At 46.4% G+C, this 26,106-nt stretch overlaps 1 protein-coding gene across 6 annotated transcripts in view; it reads left to right on the top strand.

Moving 5' to 3' along the window:
- Positions 1-26,106, top strand: part of SLC4A11 (solute carrier family 4 member 11) — a 96,120-nt gene that overhangs the window by 21,976 nt on the left and 48,038 nt on the right. For all 6 annotated transcript variants that reach the window (XM_083861614.1, XM_083861613.1, XM_083861616.1 and 3 more), the window contains 5 exons: positions 7,811-7,954; positions 16,882-16,928; positions 22,062-22,293; positions 22,921-22,983; positions 23,529-23,610. In XM_083861614.1, the coding sequence (XP_083717740.1) occupies positions 7,811-7,954; positions 16,882-16,928; positions 22,062-22,293; positions 22,921-22,983; positions 23,529-23,610 (568 nt within the window). The remainder of the gene's footprint in view (positions 1-7,810; positions 7,955-16,881; positions 16,929-22,061; positions 22,294-22,920; positions 22,984-23,528; positions 23,611-26,106) is intronic.

The raw sequence follows: 26,106 nt of genomic DNA on the forward strand, positions 1-26,106 counted from the left end.
TTGTTGCATTGTTTTAAAGCTGGCTCAACAGATCCAGCAGCATAATTTTTTTTTCTGGTCTTCCAGAGCAAATCCCTCACTGCTTCGTCTCCTCTGACTTATTAATTGGTTTTGCTGGCACAATAAATCACAGTTGTGTTGAAGGGCCCCAAGGCCCCAGTCTGGCTTGGGATGTTTGGATATATTTTATCTGCTTGTTTTTGTTTTTCAGTTTGCAGTTCAGCTTGGTATGTGTGCTGGGTTTTTTTTTTTTTCTTTCTTTCTTTTTTTGTTATTTTATTTTTTAATATTTGACTTTATCTATCTTGGGATTGTTTGCTTAAGTAGGGGAGATTATTTTAAATGTTTTTCTGAACCAAATCCTTTCACAGTGGGTTTTTCCCCATGAGATGCCCTGTTTGCCAACAGGAGATGAACTGCTGCTACCTGTGGGAGAGCATGAAGGGATGGTTCACAGGTCTCCTGCACGTTTTTATTTCTGAAATTATCAGGAGGCCTGTAATAAAATAATAAAAGGAGCAGGAACACCCCTGATTTCTGAGGGTTCTGCTGCAGAACTGAAACTCCACGTGCTCCTGTGTCCTGTAAAAACAAAACAAAAACCCCCACCAACACTCCACTGAATTAGTTGGATTATTCACAACATTTCCTAGAAATCTGGCTGCAAAATACAATACTGGAATTAATTCAAAAGTGCCTGTTGTTTATTTTGTTTGGTTTTTTTTTGTTTTATTTTGGAGGGTTGTTTTTTGTTTTTTGAAGCAGCAGATCAGCTCTTGAGAGTTCTGTTATGAATTATCACTGAAGTGGCAGGGCAAGCTTGACGTTTTCATCTGGCTCTCCATGACAAAAGGCTGAAGTAGGGTTGGGAAGATGCAGCTGAGGTTGTGGTCAGCCAGTGGTGCAGGGATCTGGGAGAGCTCTGCTCTTGGTGACTCACCTGCACTCTCCACCTCTGGTTTGGATGGGTTTTTTTTTCCTTTCCTAAGAGGAGGTTGTGGTTTAATCTGTGCTCTTGAGCTTAGGTAATGGATTGACATCACCCTAGCAGGTGGTCACTGCTCCAGAAAATCTGTATCTGATGGGCTCTCAGGGAGGGCTGGAGAGCCAAGAATCCTCACCCAGCACTTCCCTGGCTCTTAAAAGTTACCTGTGGAAGGTCTGGCATTGAGGGACACTTCTCTAAATCCCATTTGCATGATCTGAAGGTCTGCCTGTGCCAACCCAAATTACTTGGCTTAAACCTAGAGCGATTTATTTAAATTGGGACCCTAAAGACCATCTCTTCACTCCTGCCATGAGCAGGGACACCTTCCACTTGACCAGGGTGCTCCAGGCTCTGTCCAGCCTGGCTTTGGACACTTCCAGGGATGAGGCAACCACAACTTCTCTGTGAATCTTAATAAAGGAATTTTTTCCAATCAATTCAAGATATGCTCTGGATCCTCCTGGTCAATTAATTTTCAGCAGCAAACCCTCAGAAGTCCAACCATGAGGTCTGGGGACAGCCCCAGGTTGTCTCCTGGGCTGGCTCAGTATCCCTGTGGCTGCCAGGGGTAAATAATCTTTGAGCCTTGCCAGGGACTCTCTCAGCTGTGAACCAAAGGAAAAACTTAAAATCCTTGCAACTATCCAGCTTTATTTAATCATTGTGGCTTACAGTTTTAGTTGGGTGGGAGTCAGCTGTGGGTGCTGCTGGCTGGCTGCAGCCTTGCAGTTGTTCTTGTCTCTGAAATGCAATAATTTATTAGGAAGGAAGGGGTTTTTCATGGCTCTTGGCATGCAAAACAAACCCCAAACTTTGCAGTTTAACCTCAGCAGGGATGTGTAAATTTGAGGTGTGTATTTACCTGAAAAATGTGGCTATCAATGTAATTGCTCTCATTTTATCTCAAAAAAAAACCCAAACAAAAAAATCCAAAAACAAAAATGAGAATTATTTTGGTAAGTAGGTGATTATGCTGGAATCAGCCTGTGAGATGTGCCCCCAAACTTGCTTTGGTTCATGTGGGAGTAGGGGGCTGTTTAAACCCTTTTTTTCTGGAATGCTCTGGAGATTGGAGAACTGATAACTCTTGTACAAAGCTCTTCCAGGTCTCTCCTGAACTCTCCAGTTGCTCTCTCCATGCCAGGGTTAACTGACTGGAAGGTTACCTCACCTATGGAGGCACCAGGGATCCGTGTTTTCTGTGCAGAGTGGAAAGGTCAGGATGGAGGTGGATGCTCCATTATTAATTGAGTTTCCTTTTGCACCCAAAGTTGGGGATTTGGGTGTTTTCCAAGTGAGGCAGCGAATCGGAGCCTGCAGGGAGTGCAGCAAACCCTCTGAGAGCTGAGAGCTCAGGTTAATTAAAACTTCATGCCTTTCTTGAAAATTAGTGTCTGTTCCTGGCTAGAGCAAGTTGAAAATCCACGAGGAGAAAAATTAGGTGAAGATGACTTTTTTTTAAAACTTACTGCCAGTATTAGCACCATTTTTTTGGTAGATACAAGACTTAAATCTCAAGTTCTTTAATCCTCTATTACCATCCTCCATTACCATACTCTATTACATTAATACTCTCCCCAGCTGAGCACTGGGATGCTCAAAAGAACCAGCCTTGATTTTAGGGTAATGCCCATGTGCCAGTTGATGCTCCTTTATCTTTAAAAGCTATTGAATATACATTATTATCATTGATTCCTTTGACCTTCTGTACTTGACTTGTAATTCCTCTGAGAAAATGGATGCAGAAATGGTTCTTGGGCCCTTCCAAAAAACAATTTGCTGCTTTCTGTGCCTAAAAACTCACTTGAGAAATCGGAAATGGCTTTTAACGTGACAAGCTGATAGAGTTGGATTGCCAATCATAGCTCAAAAAGCCCTTTTAATGTAGTTTGAGGTTTCTGCTTTCTGAGGAGAGTTTTTTTGGAGGGGTAACTGCCACTTGTGAAGAGGAGGACATGCAATTCCATGATTCTGGAAGCCTGGGCTTGGATTTGACAGAGGGAATAGGCGCTGCTATAAATGAGAATGGTTTTCCAGGCTTGGAGAGGAGATTGCCTTGGAAATTGAGGGTAAAAATCAGTTGCTTCCAGAAAACTTCTCTGAGTCGGTGGCTCGTGCCTGCAGATGTTGGTTAAAGCTCCACGATTGGCTTTATCACCTGAGACACCCCAAGAGGTCATTCAGGGGCTGTGGCTGGAATAATTCCCATCAGCTGGTGTGTGAGAGGATGTTTTTAGTAATAAAGCTGCTTTTCTCCCAGGAAATTGGGCTCGATGAAGGTTTTTGGCATTCCTGAGAAGCCTGCAGCCCTTGGGTTGGGACTGCTGCTCCCAGTTCAGCTTTTCCAGGGAATATATCTGATGTGGCCGAGGCTGAGCTTCCTGCTCATTGTGATTGCTGATTTTATTAGCCCAGGTGCAGCTGCCAGGTGCCACCAGAGCAGCAGTGGGACACTCAGTGCCACCTCTGATGGCAGCAGCTGCAGTCACTGCTGCTCCCTACAGAGCCTTGGGTACTAAAACTCAGCTCCAAAGTGAAATAGCTGCAGGGCAGGCACCTTGTCAGAGCTGTGAGAGGGCTGAGAGCAGCAGGAGCCTGGAGAGGAAGTGGAGCTGAGAATGTGAGGAGGGTAAATAAAGAAGGATGGGGACGGAATAATGGAATCCTGGGATGGTTTGGGTTGGAAGGGACCTTAAAGATCATCCAGTTCCACCTTCTTGCCATAGGCAGGAGCAACTTCCTTTAGACCAGGTTGCTCCAAGCTCCATCCAGTCTGATCTTGGGTGGATATTGGGATATTAGAGCACAGCAGGGGTGAACTAGGGAGGGACTAGCTCAGCCAGGGATGAACTACAGAGGAAGGGGTGATGCTTTGGGGGGAATCATCAGAGAAATCATAATTATTCCTTTTTTTTTTTTTTTTCTTCCTAGCACGTGAATAAAATTCGGGTTATTTTCTGGTTATTCTCATTTATTTTCATGTTGCACAGTATGAGGTGAGGGAAACCCTTAAGGTAAAGGAGGATTTAAGGTGAAAGTGTCTGCTGCTTCTGGCTGCAGAGGGTGAGGAGGGAGTTTTGTTCCTGCAGCACTGAAGGATGCTGCTTCCCCTCCTTGGACTTGTGCACTTCCCATATTTTTCCATTTCTTTGCCGTGAGATGAGTCCTGCAGGGTGGACTGAGGGGGATTATCCTGACCACAGTGTGTTGGAGGGCTGCACTGATCTGAGCCAGCTTTAACTGGCTGGTGTTCCAGCTCCCCCTCGGCCAAACCTCTTTTCTCCAGTGCTTTTACACCATATTTTGGGCTGAAGGGGCACTTTCTGTGCTCAGAGCTCTGACTGGCCCTGCCAGTGGCACTTCAGCAAACTCTGCCTTCATCTGAACTTGCAGTGGTAAAGATGAGGGGAACACCATTTTGGAGATCTTAAACTCTCCCCCAGGAAATCTGATGCCAGTGAAAAGGTGTTTGACTCTGCCCTCTGTCTCTGAAGCAACTGCTCCTGACAAACCCTGTGAAGTGTTACTGGCACTTCCATATAGAAACTTCATTGGTGTCTGCACAAATTCTGCAACAGCCACATCAGATCCTGCTCTGAACTTCTGCAAAACCCCCATCAAACTTCCAGAGGAGCTGAACAGCTTCTGCTGTCGCTTGTGGCATCTGCTGCCCTTCAAGCAGCGGGGGTGGCACTCAGTGAACATCAGGGAATGAGGAGGGAAACAGCTGCCAGGGCTGGAGGCAAGGCTGGAGCTCAGAGGGAAGGTGCATCTGCCACACACAGAGCCTGTGTCACCTCGAGGTCATCCTGCATTTGACAGGCGTGAATTGCTCGTGGTTTCAAACTCCTGGCAGGCGAAATGGGCTGAAGGATCCCAAACAGGAGTGCTCTGAAGCCTGGAGGTGGTTCAGTGACAAAGCAGACACCTGTCTGGGAGTGCAGTTCCTGTCCAGCCCAGGTTGGGGATTATTTGCAAGGCGAGTGTTTTGTCCGTCCCTTGCCCAAGGGACGTGAGGCTCGGCTGCCTTTTGTTCTGCTCTTTCCTCCCCTAAAGAGGGAGGAACAGAGGATGCTTCCCTTGCCAGAGTCCTCGCTGACCTCTGCCCAACCCTCTGATCCTACTCCACCCTTGCCCTTCTTCCAGCTCCTGGGCTGCTTCTCTCCTGTCTCCAGCCCCTCTCTGTTTTCACTGCCACCCTCTTATCAACCCAGTTTCAGTGGCTGGGGAGGAAAAGAAATAGTTTTCCCTCCTTGGCTTTTCCCTATTTATCCATCTAATTTTGTTACGAGAGGGAGGAAAAGCTCAGCCGTGTTCTCAGAGCTGAGTGCTCAAACCATCCTTATGTGCCTCCCATCTGACCCAGTGGGTGAGAGGGTTGGAGAAGAAGCTCAAAACTTCCCTGAGGCTGCAATTCTGGATGTGGCTGAGGTGGAAAAAGTCTTCCCCAGGCTGATTTTTTTTCCTTTACAGGGCTGCCCAAACTCACCTGGCACAGAGGGGAATGTCAGCACAGTGGGTGCTCAGTTTTGAGGAGAGATTATGGTGCCCATCGTGCATTTTGGAGGAACCAAACCCCAAATTTGGGACTTAGTTTGGGATTGAGATGCTTGTGTGGGACTTTGTAGTACTTCTGATGGCAGCAGGCACCTTCTCTGGCTGTTGTCCAACCCTCCAGGACATCCCTGCCACATCTGCCAGCAGAGGTTTCATATCTGGAGGTGCCCACAACGTTCAGATGTTTCCTGTACCTCCCTCACTTCACTTTTTTTCTGTCTGGACAAGTTTCCATCTTGCAGGGGTGCAGACACCCTAAGCTCTGCCAGCAGCAGAGGGTGATCTCCTCAGTGTGCTTTGCTGGATGGGGACAGCAGCACCCTGGATGCTTTTTGAACCCTTCAGAACACTTCAGACAGGACTTATTCACATTTATTCCTGTCAAGCTGTAAGGTGAAGGAGGCAGAGATCAGGAGGGGGGTTAATCCGAGGGGCTTTATCAGGTTTCCCATACCTCTGATAAGCAGTTTAGGAGTCATCTGGAGGCTTGAAGTTCCTGCAGCCTTTTTGCACCCTCTGAGCCCTCTGGGGGGATGCTGAGCTCCATCAGCTCGTGGCAGGAAATGCTGCAGCCCCTGTCCTGTGTCACCGAGTTCCTGTTTGTGGCCTCACTCCTCTGGGTTTGTGTTTTGTGGTGGAGAACTGTTGGCTGGATCCCTCAGAGGCAGCATGTGCTGCTTTCAGCTGCTGCCTCCACATTTGCTTATATGAGGCTTTAAAAAAAGCAATCAATATTTTAGTTTCCATTCAAGCCTCTGCCTTGAAGCTCCCCCTTTTCATTTCACTGTAGTGCCTAGAGCCAGCTAATGAAATATCTCCCTCCTGCTTCAAATTAGGCATAAAAGACTTGTCAGAAGATGAGGAGAAGCTGCTGAATAATCCTGGTAATGTAAAAATCGACATTCTATAATGTCCCTAATTCTCCTAATTAAACATGATACATGAGTGTGCTACAAGAGTCCTCCAGCTGCTCCGTAATGAGATGTTGTGGGGACCACTTTGGTGCTGGATGAGGCTGGGTTAAACTCTAATTAAAGCCTTGCAAAAGGGCTAAGGAGTTGTCTGGTGTAATTAAGAAACTTGTCTCGCATTCCCAGAGCTGCCACCCCCAGCGACCTGCTCCTCTGCCCCGTGGGGACCTGTGGGGCTCTCTGTCCTTATCAGGTGTCTCCTTGGAAACTTCTTTTATTTTATTATTTTTTTAAATTTCCACCTGTAGTAGAAACAGCAGCAGAACTGTGGCATGGCCTTTGGCCGCTGGAAGTGTTGGGTTCAGGGCAAGCTGGGGCACAACTTTTGCTGTTGGTGATGTTTGTTTTGGGCAGCCTTTTCATCCTGTGGTGGTTTTTTATTACCTGAGAGAAGAGCGAGGTGTTGAGCGAGCTGGGCCTTGCTGCCCACAGCATCAGCATGAGGACAGAGGGAAGAACCCCAAAACACCCATGGGGACCTGTGGCTCTCTCTGTCCATATCAGGTGTCTCCTTGGAAGCTTCTTTTATTTAAAAAAAAAAAAATTCCACCTGTAGTGGAAACAGCAGCAGAACAGTGCCTTGGCCTTGGCCTTGGGCCACCAAAGGTGTTGGGTTCAGAGCGAGCTGGGGTGCAACTCTTGCTTTTTAGTGATTTTTTTTTTAGGCAGCCTTTTCATCCCATGGTGTTTTTTATTACCTGAGAGGGGAGTGAGGTGTTGAGCGAGCTGGGCCTTGCTGCCCACGGCATCAGCGTGTGAGGCCAGAGGGAAGAACCCCAAAACACCCGTGGGGACCTGTGGCTCTCTCTGTCCGTATCAGGTGTCTCCTTGGAAATTTCTTTTATATATTTTTTTAAAAAAATTCCACCTGTAGTGGAAACCAGCAGAACAGTGCCTTGGCCTTGGGCCGCTGGAGGTGTTGGGTTCAGGGCGGACTGGGGTGCACCTTTTGATTTTGGTTATGTTTTTTTAGGCAGCCTTTTCATCCCGTGGTGTTTTTTTTTAACCTGAGAGGGGAGCAAGGTGTTGAGTGACCTGGGCCTTGCTGCCCACGCCATCAGTGTGTGAGGACAGAGGGAAGAACCCCAAAACACTCTGGGAGCCATTCCTGGAGCGCCCCGGGCCTGGCGGGGCCTCAGCGCGGCCCCTCACGAGGCCCCGGCGGCGGCACCGGCCTCACCAGCCATGGACTCGGACTCGGACTCGGAATCGGATCTGGGCTTGACTCCCACCCGTGCTGTGGCGTCCACAGAGACCCTGCGGCCCTCTCACGGCACCCCCATCTCGCTGACAGGGTACCTCAAGTGCGACACGGACGATGCCAAGGAGGAGGTGGCCAGCGAGGAGCTCTTCGATGGCGTCAACTCCACCATCGTGTCTGGGGACAGCATCCGCTTCTTCGTCAACGTCAACCTCGAGGGCGCTCCCAGCGCCACTGGTGAGTGGCCCTTAAAAAGGGGGTGGGACAAGGGGGTTGTCACTGGTGTTGGGATATCGTGGGGTCGCAGTGGGTTGGGTTGGAAAGGACCTTAAATGTTATTTCTTTGAGGGAAAGGGTACTTTCCGCTAGGCCAGGTTGCTCCAGGCCTCGCCCAACCCATCCTTGAGCTTTTACTTCTGGCACAGTGTTTGTTTTAATATCCTCAGTACTGCCTGTGACAAATGGTGAGGGAGGAAGATGGCCAAGCCCTTCACCAAAAACTTCTGTCATTTTCTGTTTCATTTCATGCACAATTTTGGGCTTTTTTTTCTTCTGTGCAAAATCAAACAAAATCCTGTTCGCTTAATTTCCTGTGAAAATCAGTGCTGATATTTAGTGAATCCTTTGAAAAGTAAAGCTGGAAGAGGTAGGGAACACAGATCTAAACTGAGATCCCACAAAGTGCCAAGCCAGGTCTGAGAAACTGAGGTTTTAGGAGAGGACAGAAATCAAGTCATGCAGCTAAAGAGGGTTTTTTTGGTGGCTGTGACAATCTTGCTTAGCTGTAGCAACCGTTTTATTTTTCTAGAAAATGTTTTCAATTACAGTAAGATAAGTAGTTCTGAAGTTAGACAAAACTTAACCTTCTTTATTCCCTGGAAATATTCAAGGCCAGGTTGGAGGGGGCTTGGAGCAACTTGGTCTGGTGGAAGGTGTTGCTGCCCATGGAAAGGGGGTGGAACTGGATGGTCTTTAAGGTCTTTTCCCCCCCCCATTTTTTTGAAAGCTGGATTTTGTGGGAAAATGCAACTCTCAGACACTGCAGGAGCCTGAGTTTGTCCCAGCAGCTGGAGCCTGCCTACGTGAGCACTGGCTGTTTTAGAGGTTAAATGCACAGGCTCTGGGTTATTCTCGGTGTCACAATGTCAGAGAGTCCTTTAAGTTTGTTAAAAGTTATTTTTAGGTTACATGCAAATCCCAATTGATCTGCAGAGAGCAGTCACTTGGAATGGTGATGCAGATTAGGCACAGCCTGGACCCCTGTTTGACTATCTTGGAGTCTGCTTTTTGACTCTTAATTGATGGCTTGAACTTAGGAATAATATCCAGCAATTTCCAAGCCTGCAATTTTACAAATGCCATCTTAATTGAAAGATTTAAGGGAGCTGTGCTCTGCTATGACAAGTCTGGACTTAATGCCGTGGGGTGCATTGTTTGGGGATGAGGAATGCAAGTGCTGTGGATTCTTCTGCATCTGAAGAAGTTCACTTTCCTTGTGAGTCCTCCTGGGCTTTTTTTGTTTTCCCTTCCATTCAAAACAGGACAAAAAAAGGCTTCCTTATTTCCCTGGAGCACTGCTGTTTGTGCTGGTGCTATTAGTTGTATCCTTTTATTTTTCAGCTGAGATGTTTAGGATTTTTAAGGAAAAGTGGATTTCTGGTCTGCTTGCGGTCCTGTTTCAAATGGAAGGCTGGAGGTTTTTAAAATTAACTTCAGGCAGAATAAAAGCCCAAACTTTCAGTAAGGATATATGTGAAAAAAGAGATTTATTTTTTTCCCCATTACAACATCAAAATGATCCAAGTAGCCAAAATCGAACTTTTTCACTGTTAGGCAAAAAATTCATCAGAGTCCAGGTGTTGGAGTCGTCTGGGCTATCAGTTCCTTTACAGAGATGGTTTTACTGGAGTTTCTTCCAGGCTGGATTCTATACACATCAAATCAGGGCACAGCTGATCCTCCTGGAGGGGTCCTGAGGGTGGCTGAGATGAGCACTTCCAAGAAAAATACCCTGAACTTCTGAAAAAAATACCAAAAAAATTCCCAGAGCCAAGGTGTGTCTGGGAGTGAATTGTTCCCTGTTCAGAAATTCCCTTCCACTCTTTGGAAGCTTTGGGAAGTTTGTTTTTTTATACTCAGCCTTGGATTTCCTGTAACAAAGCTGGAGCTGGATCTTTGTATGGATTGTCCAGAGCAAGACAAGCTGGAAGGGAGGGGGAAATAAATGTAGGGTTTCTGCAGGTGATGCCAGAGACCCCAAACACTTCATTTCTTACCCCTGGGGAGGTGGTGCATCAGGATCCTGCTCAATCCTCTGCTCCCCTGAAAACACAGAGGAAAACTGAGCATGGGAATGGAATCCTTGCTTCCTCATCTTCTTTTCTTGTGTTCTCCAAGCTGGGTGAGATGTTTGAGTCAAAATGTGCTCTCTTGGCTGAATGTGGTGCCCAAACTCTCTCCTGCTGGACACTTTTTTGGGTCAGCTGCTGTGAGGTTGCTGCCCACCTTAATATAGGACTAAAAGATCCAAAATTCCTATTTATGGAGGGGATGAGTTGGAACCCTGAGGTGCAGGTGCTGGCAGGCAGTGAAGGTGGAATTACAAATGCAGTGACAACTCTTCATCATCCAGTTGAGCTGTTCCTCTCTGCGTGATGTGTCTGCAGCTCTCCATGAGCATAATTGGATGCTCTCCACTCTAATTCTGTTTTAAAAAGATCACTGTGTGGGATTAAGCTTTGAGCCAACAAAACACAGCACGACCCATAAAACTCCAGCAATTGACCATTGACATGAATTATTGGGCTTTGTGCACAGGTGTGTGTAAAACAGGATGGCTTGAAGAAATCTGGGGTTTAAGGTATGGCCTGTCTTATTTTTAATTAATCCTGGCTGCCTTTGCAGGGAGTACTGAGCCCAAAGCAGTGCAGATGCCTGAGCACCAAAATGCTGCTCAGTAGTGACATTTGGGTCATTTCTCCTGGGTGTTTCAGTGCTTCCTTGTATTAACTTATGATTTTTTTTTTAATTCTCTTCTGCTTTTAATCCTTGTAACTTGGATTTTGGTGGTAACATTTGTTTTCAGCAAATGTTTGTAGCTCTAACAGGAAAGTGGGTGTTTATCTGAAGCTGGAGGCTTTTGGACCTGGGATCTACATTTTTGGGGGAAGATCAGGGTGGTTTTTAGGCTGAGGCTTTTTCTGAAGTCACAATAAATGTTTGCAAGTAAAATCACAGAATTGTTTGGGTGGGAAGTGACCTTTAAAGGTCATCTAGTCCAACCCCCCTGCAGTAAGCAGGAATGTTTTCCACTACACCAGTTTGCTCCAAGCCCCATCCAACCTGGCCTTGAACACTTCCAGGGATCCAGGGGCAGCCACAGCTTCTCTGGGCAGCCTGGACCTCACCACCCTCATTGTAAAACAATTTCTTTCTCAGGTTTAATCTGAATGTCCTCTCTGTCAGTGGGAAGCCATTCCCCCTTGTCCTGGCACTCCAGGCTTTTGTCCAGGAAAGCTTTATCTGCAGCACACCTGGAATTAAATCCCTGCAGATAAACACAGTAATTTTGGTTTAGGCTGGGCCTTAAATTTAATGGACAGGTGATTCAAGTGAGTTTTTGGGGTATGTGGGGATACATCCTTGCCATCAGTCACAGCGTTCTTATCTCCTTGGCAGCTCCCTTCAATCAGCCAGGCACATATTTTCATCATTTGGATGTTGTTTGTTTGGAGTTTTTTTGCAGTTTTAGGTTTTAAAACAATCATTTAGATCTTGTCCTTGTAGTTTGGGGTTTTAAAACAGTTTAAACAGGATGTCATTTTTGTAGTTTAAAGTTCTGCAACAATTTGCCTTCTCTTTATCCACATTGCAAGAGGGGTTTGCACAGTACTTTCTTAAATTTAGGGAAAATTTATCAAGGATTTGTGGAGCTGCAGCTGCCTGACTTTCCCCACTTGCAGCTGATGCTCAGACTGGTGAGTTTTGGGGAGAGCAAGGCCAAACTCCTGCCGGCAGCGCCGAGCCAATTGGAAATCAGGATGTGGCTCTGCCGGGGTGTGGAACACGAATTACGCTCCAGGAGAAATTAAAAAAGCTGTTCCACCCTGCGGACAATTGATCATTCCTAGATACAGAGAATCAACAGTTTCCTGTATCCCGCTCCAGAGGCACACACGTGCACGCCCGCCGCCGCTGCTCCCGGCAAAACACGGCCTCCAAGTCCTGGCCCAAGCCACTGCCCAGATGACTTCTTTTCCTTCAAGGGGACGAGGAGAAAAGCTGGATGCTGGCGCCAAGGATATTCCAGGGAGAGTAGCGTCCAGAGACAAGTGGTCTGGGCTTGAATGGGTATCACTCTGCACACAATAGTCACATTTCCTCACATTAATACCAAGGTCCTTTTTATGTCTCGAGGCACAATGCTGACCCACGCGTTCCATCTGATAACTCCTGTTTTAGCAGTTTGATGTCAGAGTGGGATGTTGGGCTCCCGAGGCTTCCTACCCTCTAATGGAAAGTGGATATAGCGATTGTGTGCCGGAGAGGGGACGGCCTCCCTCCGAATTTCCTGACGAGGGTGTTTTCAAAGCGCTGCTTAGGAAGCCGAGGGAGGTGTGGGGGGAGTGCGGGTGGTTCTGCACGGAGGCAGCGGGGCCTCCCTTCTCTCTGCTTCACCTTGATCCTTTGGGGCGGCTTCCCGAGGGGTTTAGAGGGCGTGAAAAAAATGCACATTTTCCCCCTGCCCCAAATTGATTGGCAGAATCTACCACAGGTGGGTTTTTTCATGAAATATTTGGCTTTTATAGCACATGGGTGCAACAAGTGACGCCTTGTCCCTGGTTGTGCCCTGTGCTGTCCTCTCTATTTCCAGTTCCCACCCAGGGGTTTGAGGGATGGTTCTTCACCTGCCCTGATGTTTTTGCTCCTCCAGAATTCTTATTCCCACCTGCCTTTGACCTGGGGATTTTGTGGGACGAACCCAGCTGACTTTAGGCTCTTTTGTCTCAGCTCAGCCCATCACCTGTTGTGGGAATGTGACATAATGAAGGCACAGTTATTTATCTAACAATATTTAACCAAAATTACTCAAATCTGATGGTGATTAGTCCAGGCTCAGGACAGCAAAGCAAAGAATCCCTCTGAGACCCTGTTTATGCAATCCCTCTCCCACCACAGCCAGTGGTGTGTCAGAGGTGTCACCACTGCTCCTGACAAACTCCTGTCGTGCCCTGGGGTGATGGGGTTTTATTGAAATATTTTTAAGGCATATTTGAAAAGCAGAACGGCTTTTTCTGCTCGCAGTGTGGTTCAACACAAGTGGCTGAGTCTTAGATTTGGGCAGAGCCCTGATAAAAGACAAAGATAAAATAGATTTTTTGTTTTAGTAATAAGCCCTCTTAAAATCTTAAATGGTTCCACTCATACCAGATCCTTGCTATTTTTCAGGGAAAAACATGGAAGTGCTCATATAGTATTCTGCTCTGATTTATTCTGCTATACTTATATATTTACCATAAAGATGCACCAGGGAGCGTGTGTAGATCTAAAGAAATGTGCACAGCCAAAAAAGCTCTTTTTCTCTAATTCCCAACTCCTTTTATCCCAAAATAAAGTCCTATCTTAAGATGCTGCAGGCACCGAGTGATGGCTTTGCTCCAAAGGGTTTTGGATCTTCTCAGGTGTTAAGGGCAGCTCTGGGGGCCTGAATGAGGAAAAGGATGGAAAGGGATCCTGGGTGAAAGGAGATCTCTTAAGGCAAAAGGTGAAAAGCCTTAAACTTTGGTATTTGACTTTCAGGAGTTTGTTTTCAGCCTTGCATGGCAGATGTTGTTACCTAAGCAGGGAGTGGAGGGGAAGCAAGGAGGGGATTTTGTTTCTCTGGGTTGCTCTCGGGGATATTATTAGGGCAGCTGGGATGAAACTGAGCAGATAAACTTCCAAGCATTAAATCTCCTTGTTCGCGTTGAAGTCAGATGGGGCCTGTTGGGAGAATAAAAAGGAGAGAGGCAGGGCCCTGAGTGTGCCACGAGTTCTGACAACTCCTCAGAGCTGAACTCCCTGGGAGCTGCTCGTGGCATTCCCAGTAACGCTCCGTGCCTGCGCGCACGCATCCCAGAAATTCGGGATGCGCGTGGCGCCTTGATGTGCCTGCCAGGGGATGTCGGGGATGCGTTGCTGACTTTTTGGCTTTTCCCCTGGGCAGGACCTGGAGCAGAGCCCAACAGATAAGCTCGGCCACCCCTGGCAGCTCTCCCTGGGCTGTGTGTGAGGACACACAATAATGCCCCTCGCTCGCTCGCTTGCCTAAAATAGGCTTTTGCTGCCTGCTCTGTCCGGCAAGGGGGGGCCGCAAAAATAGACAGGAAAATTTCACGTGGTCCCCACACTCCTCGTGGGGTTTCATTGTGCTTAATTGTGACCTTCAGGTGTGAAATCTCAAATTACTGAGATTTTCAAGTTACTGCTCTTGGTAGTAAGACTTGGCTGAGGAGATTGATGGGGAGTTTCTCTGAGGGTGAGTCCATGGCATCCGTGTCAGCCCCCACGAAGGGCTCCTCCTCTGTGGAGGTGCAAGGGCCAAGGGTGTTGAATCTTTTTCCCCCTCCTTGGTTGGAGGGAGGCAGGGATGGTGCTGTGGAGGAGGAGACAATGAGTGGCAGGCTGGTGGTGGTGGTTGGACTTGAGCTTTGGATGTGTCATGGGCAACCTCCTGCAGGGTTTGATCTCACATTGCCTGGCAGGAAATAAAAGGATATTTAATGTGAACAAGGCAGAAGAGCACTTGAGACGTCTCTGTGTATTTTTCCCTTCCCTTTGTCATGTTCCAGTGGATTTGCTGCCATCCCTGAGTGATGTTGTAGCACTCCAGTGAGCATTTAAGATACCAGCCCAGACCTGCGATGGCTGTATCCATCCATCTCCCTGCCTGGATTAAATCTGAGCCGTGTGTTGTTGGGATGAATGATGAATGAGGCTCTGGGCTTTCCAAAGTGCCACCTCCATACCCAGAAAAACCTTTTTGAGAAGTTTGAAAGATCCTGCTCCAACAGATGTAATGAGATGTTTTTGCTTGTGTTGATAAAGCAGCACTTGGTGCTCCTCCAGCTGGGTAGGTGAGAGAGCTGTCAGCAGAGATTGATACACCTTGAAAATGATAAGAGGAACCAAGAATTGCTGCCTGATAAAAGCACAACGAGAATTTCTGTTCCATTTCCATGTATCCATGAGGACAGGCTGCAGCTCTTTCTTCAGCATGTGCCTGCTATTGTTCAGGATTGTGGGTGTTTTTTGTCTCTCCCAAACTATTTCTTGCAAAAGCAGATAAACCAAAACATTTTCTCCTCAATGAATATTTATGAGCTTCCAAATCTCCCCGCATACTTCTGCATGTGTAATTAGGCTGGAAGTTGGGTAAGTGAGCTTTGGAGAACTACAAATGTGAGAGCCTGGGGAGAATGCTTGATCTTTCTGGTTTATTTGGGTGCTTGCTTTTTAATAATAAATTGCACTTTTTAGATGAAACAGCTTGTGTTTTCCAAAAGGCGTGTCAAAAACAGGAATAATATGGGCTGTTGCAGCAGCAGACTTGTCTGGTTAAGCGATGCTTTTAATCACATGTGCAGCATCCAAGGGAAATGTGGGAGAAGTTGGGTGATGTAACCAAAGCCTCTGAACCACCTCATTTTGTTTAGGGAGAGATGAAGTCAATCCTTTCCCTCTTTTCTACAGCTCTGCTCCCACTTTGAGTCGGAGCCTTTGAACCCCATCGATGGCAAGACTCAGATTTCTGTTTGATCAGTGATGATTTTGTTTAAAATCAGTGATGATTTTAAGGCTGTTTTTGCAGCTTTCTGCACGCAAAAGATAATTGGTTTTTTATTGCAGTTCTGGAGTTTTAACGTGAGTTGTGCCCTCAGCTTATTTTTTTGGAGAATAGCAGGGCTTGGCTTGAAGGTGTGTGGCCAAGTCATGGGATTGCAGCAGCTCTTACAGGTTAGGATTTGGAAGTAGAGATCTGGAAAGGAAACAAACCCCTCATCTGAATAACTGTAACTCCGTGTTACATCTCTGTAGTTTTCCACAGCTTGGCCTCTGGAAAAGTTTTGGTCTTCAGTGGGTTTTTTCCATGCTGCTGATGCTGAGCTAGTTCGAATTAAAGCTGTTCACGTGTTTCATTTTGGTAGCAGCTCAGGCTTGGGGGGTTTTTTGGAGAATTTAAAGAGGAGGATGCCAGGCTGGAAGTGTTCAAGGCCAGGTTGGATGGGGCTTGGAGCAGTCTGGTCAAGTGGAAGGTGACCTCGATGGTCTTTAAGGTCCCTTGCAACCCAAACCATTCAGTGATTCTCTGCACAAAAAGTACCTGTGGGACAAATAATGCCACAGAGGGACTGACTTGACTGCAAGTAGTGGACTTTTGGCAAATACAGCTTGGTTTGGTTTGGTTTGGTTTGGTTTTGTAGCTGATAACCAAAAAATGCTTCGTAGATACTCTAAGAGAATGTTGTTGTTGGTGCTTGAAGTTTGAAGTGGGAATTTCCCGGGTTTCCCCCATCCTGTGTATGCAATGACATTTACTGGTCCCTAAACAGCAGTTTTCTTTCCCAAGAGCTGTGTTGCTTTCTCCTCAGATTTATGGAGGCAGTGTGGTGAGTTGACAGGACATTAATGTGCTCATCTTGGAGTCGCTGCCTGCAATCCCTTGGAACTGCCTGGCTGTTATTGTTGACTCCTTAACGAGGACAAAGAGGGTTTCCAAACGAGGGTGACTCATGAAATTGTAGCCTCAATCTATCAAACAACGATGCATTGGATTAAATGATTACTTCAAGGATTAGAAGTTAGATTTTTGGGGAGGTGGAGAGGGAGGGAGGGAAGGGAAGAGTAAAAATACATCAGAGTTACAAAAACCCGGCCAAAAAAAGCTGCAGGACACAATCCCCCAGTGATCAGATAATGCCAATCCTGCGCTTGGTTCACGCTTCCAAAATGGGAGATGTTGTAAAAACTGAATCTCTGCTTTTCTCTAGAGATCATCCCCTGCCAAGACAGTGATGCTTCACCTCCTCCTGAGCCTCCTGCTTGGCTTCTGCTGCCTGTCAGGTACTTCTGATAGTAACACTCTTCTGATGTGTTGTTTTTTTTTTTTTTTTCCTTCTTTCCAGCTGAAAGTGAAGGTGCTGGCTGCGTGTTACTGCACACATCAAGGAAGGTAAGTAGAGATGCTGTGTGACCAGTTTGGTTTTTTCATCATCAAGAAGTACAGAAAAGGATCATGAAACACACTGAGGGGCTGCTTGTCACTGGCCTAAGCAAAAGGCATTTAAATGCTTCTTCTCTTGAATTCCTCTCCCTTTCTTTAAACCTAAATAGCCACGTGCTGCTCATTCTTCAAACAATTTCTCTGTAATTCTGATTGTTCCACTGCTTTTTGTCCCAGACACTTCCTTGACATGTTAATTCATCACTTTCCTTTCTGCAGCTGCCTCTACAGGGATCCAAGTGTGTGCTGTAGAGATCCAGGCTGCTGGGCTCCTCTGGAGCTGGGAGCAGAGACACCCAGCAGACATGGCTGGGATTTGGTTCCCTCTTTATTCTAGATAATCAGTCGTCCTTCACGAGGTTCAGCAGGAGTGAAATCCCTGGAAAAAAACAGGCTAGGAGCAGGATTAGGAGCCCACACTTAATTTACACTTGCTCCTGAGACTGTAACTCACTAATGATAAGGTGAAAGTGCAAAAAAAAAAAAAAACAAACTTGTGTAGGCTTTGTTATTCCAAACCTTCAGCTGTGGAAGGGCACAGAAAGTACTCAGGGAGGAATTGGGTTGGTATTTTAATAACTCCCCTGTGAGGGTGGGGAGGCCCTGGCACAGGGTGTCCAGAGAAGCTGTGGCTGCCCCTGGATCCCTGGAAGTGTCCAAGGCCAGGCTGGACAGGGCTTGGAGCAACCTGGGATAGTGAAGGTGTCCCTGCCCATTGCAGGGGTGGCACTGAGTGATCTTTGAGGTCCCTTCCAACCCAACCCAACCCATTCTTTTATTTCTCTGAATCTGTATTTAGTACCACGTGAAGTTTTGTCTTTAGGGTTGTGAGGCTCATTGTGCATTAAGTTGTCCAGACTTCTTGCCTGAGGGCTGGAAGGTGTGGCTGTTGTCATGGGAACTTGTAGCATCACTGATCCTGATAAATCACAGAGTCATTTAGGTTGGAAAAACTCTCTAAGGTCACCAAGTCCAACCATTTCCCCAGCACTGCCAAGGCCACCACTGACATGTCCCCAAGTGCCACATCCACATGGCTTTTAAAACCCTCCAGGGATGGGGAGTCCACCACAACCCTGGGCAGCTGTGCCAGTGCCTGAGATCTTGGATTTCAGGCTTTGTTGCAGGTTGTAACTTGAGGTTTTAGTTTGTGTAGCCTTGTAAGCTTTGGGGGCTTTTTAGGGAATCCCAGTGAGCTCTTTAATTCTGCTTTGCTTTAGGCCTCTAAGACAGCTCAAATCCTGAAAAGATATTTCAGAAAGCTGAATTAGTAGTGGGAGGAAAATGTGTGATAGCTTTAGAAACCTTTTCCCCAAGTTAATAAAAAAAAAAACCCAAAGCAAATAAATACCAAAGAAAGCACTACCCAAAACAAAGCCACCACCACCACCAAAAAATAAACATTGTTTGGTATAGAATCATGGAAAGTTAAAATAAGCAATTCCATGCTCAGGAATGAAAATGTCTTTATCCCTAATTTGTCTTGTCTAATCCCAGTGCCAAGGTTCTCAGTCATACACACTTGACTGAAAGTAACCTGAGAACTTAATCACGTAAAAGTGCAAATTCTAAGCCCAAATGCAGGATCTGCCTCTGATAAGAAATAGTTGGAAACTGCTAACTCATAAGTGTCTCTTCTATTTTGTTTTTCCTTTTCAGAGCTGTAGGATTCTTGCTTTTTCTGGCCTACAGTTCATGCTTGAGCATTTTAGTGTGCTGTGGAGCCACAAATACCAGAGAGCTTTAGCAGGGCTTGAGAAAAAGATACTTTTGCCAGTTTTTCCCTCCAGGGAAGATGAGTGGAAATTTTGTGCTTCAAATGCAAAGGAAATTGGGACCTGACTCATGGAGGAGATGGCTCCAAGTGTCTGGGCAGGGGGAATCACCAGCAGAGAAGTGAGAAGCTTTGTCTGGAGAGGTTTCCCTGTAGGTTGTCCCTGTCTCTAGTGGTAGCCTGTGGTTCTGGAAGGGCAGTTTGTGTCTCAGGCATGTTGCTCTCTAGCAGGGCATTTGGTAGGCAGGAATAAATAAAATTGAGCTATTTAATCACCATTACAGAATGGTTCTGAGACAAAGGACCATGGCAGCAGCCCAGGCAGGAGAATGAGATTTTTTGGACGCCACAAAAAATTTGCCAGTGGCTCTAAGTGGAGGTGTCTCCTGAGCAGCCAGCCAGGAGGGAGCTTGCATTTTGAGCCTTGTTGATGAGTTAGAAAGTGTGATTTTGGCCTGCCTGAAGCCAGGGGAGGCTGTTTCAGTGTTTCTCCCCTTTTCTGGCACAACAGCCTCTGTTCCTGTCGTGGTGCAACGTGGAGCTTTACAATCAAGGATGTCCAGAGCTGTTCCAATGACTCTTGGGTAGCTGGCTTGGGTTTCTTCCTAAGCAGTTTCCAGCATCGAGTTTCCAGCATCGAGTTTCCTGGTGTGACTTGACTATCCAGCTAAAAATATTAGTGAGGGAGCATTCATTAATCTCCCCTGAACCCAGTGGGGGTCTTGGCTGGAACAGTTGTGCCTGAGCTGTTGCTGAGGCTTTGCTGTGCCAGTGCTTCCAGTAATTTGATTTTGGTGTGTCTCAGGGAGTGATGTATTTCTCTCCTTTCATGGTGGCTGCTTGCCTTGTGATGTTTAATGTGCATAAAGCCTCTTTAAGCTCAGAGAGTAGATTTAGATTGGGTGTTAGAGATGCTCCCTTGTGAGGGTGGGGAGGATCTGGCATAGGGTGCCCAGAGAAGCTGTGGCTGCCCCTGGATCCCTGGAAATGTCTAGAGTCAGGTTGGATGGGCTTCAGAGCAAGGTGGGATAGTGGAAAGTGTCCCTGCCCATGGCAGGAGTTGGGACAGGATGAGCTTTGAGTTCTCTTCCAGCCCAAACCATTCCATGACTCTATAATGCCTTCCCTAATCTTAGGGAGTGATAATAATGATAAGTGGGTGATAAATATGAATCTTTCCCCTATTTCCTATAAAGGACCAACAGCAGGGAAATGAAACAGCAGTGAGGCATGGAAAGTTATTTCCCCAAAGCGTTGCTTGAAGCCTGTAGCTCAGCTGGAGCTGAATCCTCCTGCCTTGGAATGAGCTGCTCCTGGTGCTGTCAAGCACAGCTCACTGCAGGATCAGTGTTGATTGAGATGAACTGGGGCCTTCAGCCAACCTGAAAGGAGCTACAAGAAAGATAGGGAGAGGTTATTTACAATAACCTGGAGTGACAGGACAGGGGGAAATAGCTTCAGACTGAAAGAGAGGAGGTTTAGATGGGATATTAGGAAAAAATTCTTTATCATGAAGATGGTGAGGCCATGGCACAGCTTGCCCAGAGAAGCTGTGTCTGCCCCACCTTGGAAGTGTCCAAGGCCAGGCTGGAATGTGCTCTGAGCAACCTGGGCTAGTGGAAGGTGTCCCTGCCCATGGCAGGGGGTTGGAACTGGATAATCTTGAAGGTCCCTTCAGCCCAAACTATTCTGTGATCCTGTGATCTGGGCACATAACCCACATTAGTGCCTTTGATTAATTTTTTGCTGTCACTCAACTTTCTCCTCCCACTGTTCTGCTTCTTGTTGCTTCTCTCGTGCAGCAGTTGGTGACACAAAGCCCCTCTTGCTATTTTGAAGACTCTTGTTACAGGTGTCTGTTAATCTGCTCTCAATTTGAGACAGACTCACTGCTTGCACTGCTGAGGTGGAGCTGTAGCTGTGTCACCGTCTCCTCTCCTACGAGCAGATGGTTCCAAAGCCTTGGGGGTGGGAGCTGAAACGCTTCAGAGAATCCTCCCTCTCAAGGATGCTGCGGAAAGAGTGATTGATGCAAAGTAAAACACTGCTAATTGCAATGGATGTGTACTGACAACTTGATAGTTGCTGTGATAATTACAGTAATTAGGGAGATGTTGGCATTTTTTCGCCTGTGTCTATAAATGGAAAAGGTAAGAGAGAGTGCATGGAAGGAGAGGAGCCATGAGTCAAGCTCTAGGATGGCCTTGTACCCTGGGGGGAACATGGCATGGTCCTGGCTGTGGAGGCACAGCTTTAGGGGGTCAGATTTGTAAAAGCAATTCAGAGTTTGGTTCCTCCTGAGCTTGAAGGGAACTGAAGATTTCACTGTCTCTTGACAATCTGGTTCTCAACATCATGAATTCAACCTGGCAGCTTTTCCATCAGAAGGAAGATCCATAGAAGAGCACTGGTCCCATTTCCTCACTCAGGCTGTTGGAGGAGAGGGCCAGGACTGCCAGCCCTCTTCATCCAGTGCTCTGTGTGTGGATTTCCAAGGACTGTGCAATGGGAACGAGGCATTGGTAGTTTGATCACTCAGTTAATCACCTTCACAGCTGACAGGTACAGAAAGGAGTTGAGGTTCTGGAGCACACTGGGGCTGTGTCTTCCATCCCAAGGCCAGTAAGTCTGGGACAGCAGAAGGAACCAGCAGAGAGCTGAGATAGTTTCAGCCTCTGCTGTCTTTTTTTCATTATTGCTGTAAAGCTAAATCCACAATAGAAGAAAACTTCAGTGGAAGTGGAAAGAACAGAAATGTAGCACATGTCAGAAAAGGTGATGGGCAGGATGGCATTCCCCTCCTCCCACTTCAGGCTCCCTAACTGGGAGCACTGGGGACAGACGGTTCCCAGTTTGGGGACAACTGGGTTCACTTGGCACTGAGATTCATACTGGTAATTTTTCATGCGGCTGACCTCAGTGTCCATTTCTCCCACGTTTTTTCAAACTTCCTGAATCTAAAGAAGATTTAAAATGCTACCTTAAGTATTTTTGCTTTTAGACCAACTTATCCTACTTTATTCTAGGCTGAAAAAAAACAACAAAGACTTTTTTAAAAAAATTCTGCTTTCTATGTCAGTATAAATGGTACCAGGGCATCCACCTGTTGGCGCATTGTTAGGATAAGCCTTGAAAATTCAAACCTTCAATGCATTAATGCCTAAAATGCCTTTTCTCCTGCAATCTGAATGGCCAGTAGAATCTTTGGTTGGGTGGTAACCTCAGCAAAACTCCTTGTGAAGGATCCTGATTCTACTTTGCTGCCGTTGTGTTCAGCTGTCTCATGCTCTGACCTTTTCTCCACACAGTACCTGAAATTAAAGAATTTTGAGGAGGAGGTCAGAGCCCAGCGAGACCTGGATGGCTTCTTGGCCAGGGCCAGCATCATCCTGGATGAAACAGCCACGTCCTTGGACGACGTTCTCCGGGAGATGCTGAAACACTTCGCTGAGGATCCTGAGAACATGGAGCCGAGCTGCAACTTCGAAAAAATCATGAACACTTTATTCACAGATTCAGGGACCCCACGGGAAGGGAACGGTAATCAGCTCTTGGTTTGCTTTTGGCTCTTGGTTTGGTGGGCTGCTGTTGATTTGCCATCCTTGCCGTGGTGGGGTGCTGGACACTCACTGTGTGGTCCCCAGGCTTGCACGTTGCTTGTGATACCATGGGTTGATTTTTTTTTCCCATGGGCTTCATTTCTCCTGGGTTTTTGTGTTTTGGTGGGATCCTTCCCCTGTTTTGTTAAGATCACCCATTGTGGTGCTCTCTGGGGTGAGGAATCAGCAGCACTGGGGTGTCTTGTCTGCGTGGACCCTTTTGGTTTGCTTGTCCTCAGGCAATGCTGTTCAGCCCAGAGACTCTTGCTGGTGTCTCGTCAGCAATGTGACTTTGTGATTGTCCACCTGAATTCACACAGGCTGGGGAATTTTGCCTGCTTTGAATGAGTAATTGGGGAGGGTTGATCCTTTATGTCACTCCCAGCCCACTGGAGGAGATGGGAGACACTTGAGTTTCCTCCAGAACCTCAACCAGGGCAGCCCTAGCCAAGCTTGTTGGCTCTGGTGTCACCTTAAGCTATCAACAAATGTTGTAGTGTAGTCTATAAAACCACTGTCTTTTAGGCCAAGATGTGAAGAAGCTTAACTGAGCATTGTTTCTCTGTAGGCACCCCTGATGGTTCAGAGTCAACAGGAATGAATGCACAATCATGTCCATCGCACCTCAAATGTAACTGTCACAGCCTGAGTGAATTTGTTTAACAGATATGTCAAGTCCTGAGCATGTAGTAAGCATGTTCATGCTTTGGTTACTTCTTGCTACCTGTCTTAGAGCTTCGCATTTGTAATCCCTTTAATTTAGGCTTTCTGCCAATAAAGAACAAAAAGTAAGTAGTGCCATAAAATAATGTGAGAGCAGTAGGTGGGAAGAGGGGGAGAGAGGGCAAGGGATTGGGAAGGTGACACCCCTCCCAATCCTGTCTGTGTGTGTGTGGTGGATAATGCTAATCTAATAACTCAGTACTGCAGTAGGATGATGTTGGGAGGAGAAAGCAGCTGCCTTTCTAAGCTGTGAATAGTTTAAGGACACAGTTCAAAAGCAGCAGGACAAATGTTTCCATCTCTCTCTGACAGCCCCCACCCCTGCATTACTCCACTGGGCAGATAGGAATGCTTGAGATTAGTAGTCAGCTTCAATTTAGAAGGAAATGTTATTTACAGCTGCAGAGAATAAATGAGGACAGCCTGTGATGTTTCCCTCTCTTCTCTTCCCAGTTCACCTTTTATCAGACACAATTCAAGGGGTCACAGCCACAGTCACGGGGGTGCAGTATCAGCAGTCCTGGCTCTGTATCATGTAAGTACCTGGGTTGGATGAGCAAAATCACTGACATGGAAACCTTTTCCTGCTGCTGAGGAGGAGCAGAGGCTCAGAATGTGCCCTTTTGGGTTGAGGTGGTGGTGCTTGTTCCATCCATCCTGTGGGATCTGTCTCTCTCTGGGCTGCTCCTCTTTGCAAACACATGCAGTAGGTGACCACAGCCCCCCTCCAGGGCATTCAGCTCTTGGATGTTATAGAAATCTGCTGTTAACAAGCTAAGAATGCTGAAAAAACAAGCCAGAAAATGCTCATTTCTCAGTAATTAGCTGAGAAATGCTAATAAAGGAACTTCTCAAAGGGACAAGCAAACTGGTTCATGGACTGCTTTGCCTGCCAAAGTCTGGGAGCCTGGACCAAAAGATTTCTTAGGTCCTTTGATAGAACCATCCAGACTTTGTAGCTGAAAATTGAAGTCAGACATTCCACGCTATTTAGACACTGATTACTTTGTCTGACAATTAATTTGGACGCTGATTAATTGTCAACACTGCTAAACATTGGAGGAACAGGCTCTTAAGACAGTAAGAACTCTGTCACCTGGGATTTATGAGATGTGGTGGCTTCACCCCAGCTTGCACTTGACCAGGACTGGGATTTGAAGTTTATTGTCTCCACAGTCAGGCCTGTGGGGTGAGCCAGGCTGTCCCTTCACAGGAGACAGGCCAGGACCTGAGTCCCTGAGCCAACCAAAGCTGTGCCTTTTTGACTCTGTTGCTTTATTCCTGTGCAGCCTTGAAGTCGAGTTGTCTAGAAATATGTGAATTCCCAGAGAAATGGCTGGGATATGTGGGATAGGTGCCTAAAGGCATGCACATATTTCAGCCTTCACAGCCAGTTTGCTGGGACAACTGTCACAATTGTTTTCCTTCTGCTTGCACTTCTTCTCCTTCCCTCTGCTTATGGCTGGGGAAAATGGAGAGGAATAAAAGATTAAAAAAAAATCAAAAAGGAGACAGCAGCATCAACAAACAAATCTCCCCCTTGTTTTTAATCTGTTATGAAAGAGAAGGATGTGATCTCAATGTGAAAAAGAAGTGATTGCATGTCAGGGCTGTGTCCTGAGAAAGAAGAGAGCTGGATGATATTTCCTGCTTTGTGTGCTGCTTTTTTATACCTGGCACATACAAAGCAGGACCACGAAGAAGAAAATGAGTTTATAAAGTAAAATGGTGTCAACCAAGAGGACTTTAGGGCAGTTTTCTCCACTCTGGGTGCCACAGCAAGGGTAACAGCAGTGAGGATGTGGAGGTGCTGCTGATGCAGAGGATGGAAGTTTCTCCTGTGGGATGAGACTCTCTGGAGGGTTTTGGGGAGTGTTGCCTTAACACCAAAGCATTTTAAAGGTCATGATACAAATGCTCTGATTACATACATGAGACTAAAAAGGGTGGGTTCAGCCTGTTAGGAAAGTGAGCCAGAGCTTTAAATGCCTCCATGTGAGTAATCCTGGCTTCCATGACAAGAGATGATTTGAAAAATAAGCTCACAGCCTGAAGGTGTCTTGTGCAAAACTTTCCTTGTTTCTTCCTTTTGTTGCTCTGAAGAGGGAGAAGAAAGTGGTGGGAAAGCAATGATGAGTTATTAACTATAATTATCTAATTGTTGCACTGGAGTGATTGTGCAACAGATTGTGAACCATATTTTTAGATCTTACATTTTTCTTGAAGTCAGATTGCAAAACAGCTTCCAAACCTCTGAAGTAAAAGGAATTTGTTGATGAAAAAATTTTCCATATGAGTGGGAAGAACCTTTAAGATATCTGCTATTCTTTATCCTTGGTCTATACTCTTTGCTAAATTTTATATTAGCTCTGCTGGGTTGGTGCACCTTTACCAACTTTTAATTCCTGGTGGATGAGATGAAATTGAGTATCATGATAAGATTATATTAACGAGGAAGAACAGCTCAGAGATAAGGTCTTGGTGGTGTTGCTTCTGCATAGATGATGAGGGGAAATATTAACAGCTGAAATTAGTTTGGGATGAGAAAGGAAGGAATTTTTGTGGGATATTCACTGAGTTGTGCAGAGCTGGGCTGCAGAAGATTCCTAATGGAGATAAAAATGCCTTTCCCTCTCCTTTGTGCTGGAAAGAAGGCTCTTATTTCTTACCTGATTTATCCTCAGTGAGAAGAGCAGTGGGGAAAACCTGGGGTTGAAATAGTTGTTCGACTTCTGTTGGATTTGGTCCTTTCCTGGTGGTTTCAGGGCTAGGGAAGCTCCAGCAAGGTCAGACATTCCATATGGATCTGGGCTTCAGCCACAGGGCAGAACAAACCCTTGAGGGATTGAAGATCTCAAGGTTTTAATATTCCAGTGAATTCCAGGAAAACAACTGAATTCTGATTCACTGGAGGCTTTAGGGCCGGTTTTGTCAGGAATGACCCAAACCCGATCCTGCTGAGGCCATACCAGGATCCATCAGCTTATGGGAAACTTGTGATTCTTCTGTTAAAATGAGAGCTGAGAATATC

Source organism: Zosterops lateralis (genome assembly GCF_965231275.1).
Source record: "Zosterops lateralis genome assembly, chromosome: 5".
Lineage (NCBI taxonomy): Eukaryota > Metazoa > Chordata > Aves > Passeriformes > Zosteropidae > Zosterops > Zosterops lateralis.